General features: G+C 56.2%; 1 protein-coding gene across 2 annotated transcripts in view; it reads right to left on the bottom strand.

Annotated features, from left to right (window-relative positions):
- Nucleotides 1-676: 676 nt before the first annotated feature.
- Nucleotides 677-3,660, bottom strand: part of WIPI2 (WD repeat domain, phosphoinositide interacting 2) — a 31,062-nt gene continuing 28,078 nt past the window's right edge. Inside the window, exons 10-12 of one of the 2 annotated variants that reach the window (XM_007447083.1) lie at nt 3,045-3,152; nt 2,108-2,238; nt 677-1,285 (exon numbers count right to left, since the gene is read on the bottom strand). In XM_007447083.1, coding sequence (XP_007447145.1) covers nt 1,173-1,285; nt 2,108-2,238; nt 3,045-3,152 — 352 coding nt within the window. In that variant the 3' untranslated portion in view covers nt 677-1,172. The remainder of the gene's footprint in view (nt 1,286-2,107; nt 2,239-3,044; nt 3,153-3,660) is intronic. The other variant, XM_007447084.1, reaches the window with a different exon arrangement.

Genomic DNA, 3,660 nt, shown 5'->3' on the forward strand with positions numbered 1-3,660 from the left:
TCACTTTTGCTGAACAATTTTGAAGACGAAAACAGACAGGCCCAGGTCACCCTGTAAGCAAGATGTCTCCAGCCAGCTTCCTCTCACCTCCTCCTGACACAGGTAAGAAGGACCCCCCCAGACACTGGAGCTCGAGCTAAGAGCACAATTCAGGTGCCTATCACATTTGAATTCTGTGCTTTATGGGCAAAGCAGCAGCTACAAACGTTCCTTAAAAAGACAAACACAAAAACACACACACGGGGCTTCCCTGGTGGCGCACCGGTTGAGAGTCCGCCTGCCGATGCAGGGGACACGGGTCCGTGCCCCGGTCCGGGAAGATCCCACATGCCGTGGAGCGGCTGGGCCCGTGAGCCATGGCCGCTGAGCCTGTGCGTCCGGAGCCTGTGATCCGCTACGGGAGAGGCCACAACAGTGAGAGGCCCGCGTACCGCAAAAAAACAAAAAAACCCCAAAAAAACCACACACACAGTTGTCCAACAGGAAGATCACAGCAAAGACCAGATGATTTATCTACGTGGCCTCCCCTCACTCTGCTGTTCCTCGGCGGTCTTTCAAGCTCACGTGCTATCAGAGAAAAAGGTTTTCAATGTCGGGAAGAACCTCTCTCTTCTAACACCTACATGGAAAACAAGACCAGAAACAAAAATCCACCGCAGAAGAAACCCCAGAAAAATCCAATTTGGAAAGAATTTAATTAACAAAATAAAACGGGGAAAACGGTCCCGGAGGGGCTCTAGGGAGAGGGGGACCCCCCTCCAGGTCGCCACCCGGCCCCGCCTGACCCGCTCCGTTCGCTGCTGCCTTCTCAGGGCCGCTCCTCAGTCTGTACAGATTGAAAACCCAAACGCCTGCAGGTTGTTAGGAAGTGGTTCTAGCTCTCCCAGGCTCGATCGGCACATTAATACATGCAAAGCAAGGCGGTTTCAAGGGCTTCACCAAACAGTTAATTTTGGCAAAATGAGAAAACCAACAAAAAGCTGAAATTCATAAGCAGGATTAAAAGCCACTGAAGTGAAACCAATGTATTTCTCGACAGTATGGAGTGAGACTACAGCTACAATCTTTTTTTTCCTCTTGAAGTCTCTGCCATTCTCTCTCCCAACTCAGGTCAAAGTTCATAGCAGCATGACGCAAAGTCCTCTGTCAGCCAGCGTTCTCACAGGTCACGGTCAGTCTGTCCGGAGGATCATGGGAGGCTGCTCACTGTCGTCCTCCAGCCGCAGGGCACGGGCCTCGTCCTCCAGGCCTGCGCCGCCCACCGCGCCCAGCTCGTCTGCGTAGGCTGCGGAGAGAGCGGGCGCTTCAGGCCGGGCCACGGGCGGGAGACCTCGAGGCCACACCCGAGGCGGGACCTGGGCCAGCGGGGAGCTCAGAGCCCACGGGGCTTGGAATTCTCGCCTCTCCCCTGACCAGCAAGCTCTCTGCAGCCTCAGGCACCTCAAGAGGAAGTCGCTGACCTTCCAAGACCCACGAAGGTCAGAAAGGAGCGGGCATGGTAACAGGGCCCTGGTGGACAGGCTGCAAACCAGCCTTGGTGAGCGGGGGGACGCTGAGGACAGTGACAGGGACACAGCCTCCCCTAACCGTACGAGGCCTTCATCTCTAAGAGTGAAACAGTGAGAAAGGACATCACAGCGTGAGCAACTACAGCACCATCCGGGTGAGGTCCCGGCGGGCCTGGGGGGAGACGGCTCACAGGGCGCCCCGGTCTCCGCTGCACGTGTCTGCCCGAGGGCCTCCCCACTCCGTCCTGCCCCCCTCCCAGCAGGGCCTGCTTGCTGAATGATTCCATCAGCCAGGAGGGTAAAGACTGAGGGTGTAGGGCAGCTTTTCAGCTGAGGGGCGGCAAGCGGGGAACAATCCACGTGCACCCAAAACCACGAGGACTGCCGCTTCTTTGAAGATGAAGAAAACGAACTCAGCCTCGAGAGGCCTTGAAAACCGCGCTTTACAACAGCTGGCCTGTCTCAGTGTCCCTGCCCCCGCCCCTGCCCCGTCCCCGTGGCAAGAGGCAGGCAGGCAGCCCTGGTGAGAGCCAGAGCAGGAAGCACGAGACCCACGGGCCTGGCCTGATATGCCTTCCAGGCCCGTCCGCAGCCCTTACCCAGTGCCGTTGGGGACGAAGGCACGTGAGGACCCTTGGCCACAGCCGTGCTGTACGTCTGTGTCACCAAGGGGCAGTCGTGGGACGTGGAGTCTAGGATCTCGTTGGTTGTCTCCATGCTGCCGTCCAACCTGGAAGGGGAGAGAAAAAAATGACAGCAGGGACAGTGAGGGGCACAAGGACAACACACCCTGTGGGCCAGCTGGGATGGACCTGCAGCCACAAGGCAAAGGCCCCTCACGGGAGGGACACGCATGCGCTCGTCACGCTGCGCTGACCGTGGAGTGATCCCCGTGAGTCTGTTCACGGGGATTTCTACACGCTGAGTCTGATGAAAAAAGTTGTACCTAGGAAGGCAATCTCATCGCATTTTTAAAGACTGAACATAAACAGAATACACTACGGAAGAAACAAAATCACCCCCACGTTCACCCTGACTGTGAGAGTATTAGGGTATCGCTGTTTAAGAAAAAAAGCAAAAAGAGAAAATCCAACCGCACTACCTTCCAACTGACTAATATTAATTCCTTCTTTTCAAAGAGAAAAGCTGCATCTCAGTGAGACAGCAGGCTCTCAGAGAACGTGCCCTACGTTGTGGACAGCACCCTGGGGCCATCCCTTTCGTGCGCAATGCTGAGCTGCATCCTTAGCGGATCCGGTTCCAAGGAAGAGGGCCCACAGGCCCCTCCACAGCGGGGAGAGTGCGCACCGGCCGCTCCCGTCTCCGCCCGGCTACTGAGCCGGAAATGGGCAGAGGCGTGGAGCGCGGGGTCTGCACCCCCATGGAATTCTGTCTGGCAGAGCGAAGCTCCCACGCAGCACAGGCGGCTGCACTGGGGCACGTCCCTTTGCATCTGCGGCTTCCGGGGAAATGAGCAAGCCCCCAGCAGGCGCCCCGCAGCGGCCTGGCCGCTTGGGGGAGGCGCGGCCGACTCACTTGTGCTGCTTCATCAGGGTGCATTCTCCTCCCTCCTGGGGGTCCAGGTTGTACACGTACAAGTACCCGTCCGGGGCTCCCACCAGCAATCGGGGAATCTTCTGGATCCTAGTGAGAAAAGAAAAAGCAACCGACTTCTGAGACTGAAACTCTCACAAAGTTCTCATTAAACTAGCAGCTTTTAGCCTGGCCAGGGAAGAACCCCCCTGCCCAAAACGAGCAGATTTAGTTTCACGAGCTCGACACACCGTCCACGTGTAAGAGAACAGGGATCGCTTCTGCTGTGCTACCTGAGGCCGTAACACCAAGGCCAAGGGGAACCTGGTGTGAATAAGCACTGAGGCCCACAGGAGAACAGGTGGAAACAAAATCAGTTTCGTGGTTTCTGTGATTACTAACGGTAGATATTTTCATAAACATTTCAACGATGCAAAGTGGATAAAAAGGATGTGGAAGAATGTTTCTGAGACCCATGGAGTTGTGCTCTCACTGAATTTTCAAGACAATCTTTTTGTTTTTTTTTTCTTTTTTTGCGGTACGTGGGCCTCTCACTGTTGTGGCCTCTCCCGTTGCGGAGCACAGGCTCCGGACGCGCAGGCTCGGCGGCCATGCCATG

The sequence above is a fragment of the Lipotes vexillifer genome, unplaced genomic scaffold, assembly GCF_000442215.2.
Source record: "Lipotes vexillifer unplaced genomic scaffold, Lipotes_vexillifer_v1.1 scaffold625, whole genome shotgun sequence".
Classification (NCBI taxonomy): Eukaryota; Metazoa; Chordata; class Mammalia; order Artiodactyla; family Lipotidae; genus Lipotes; species Lipotes vexillifer.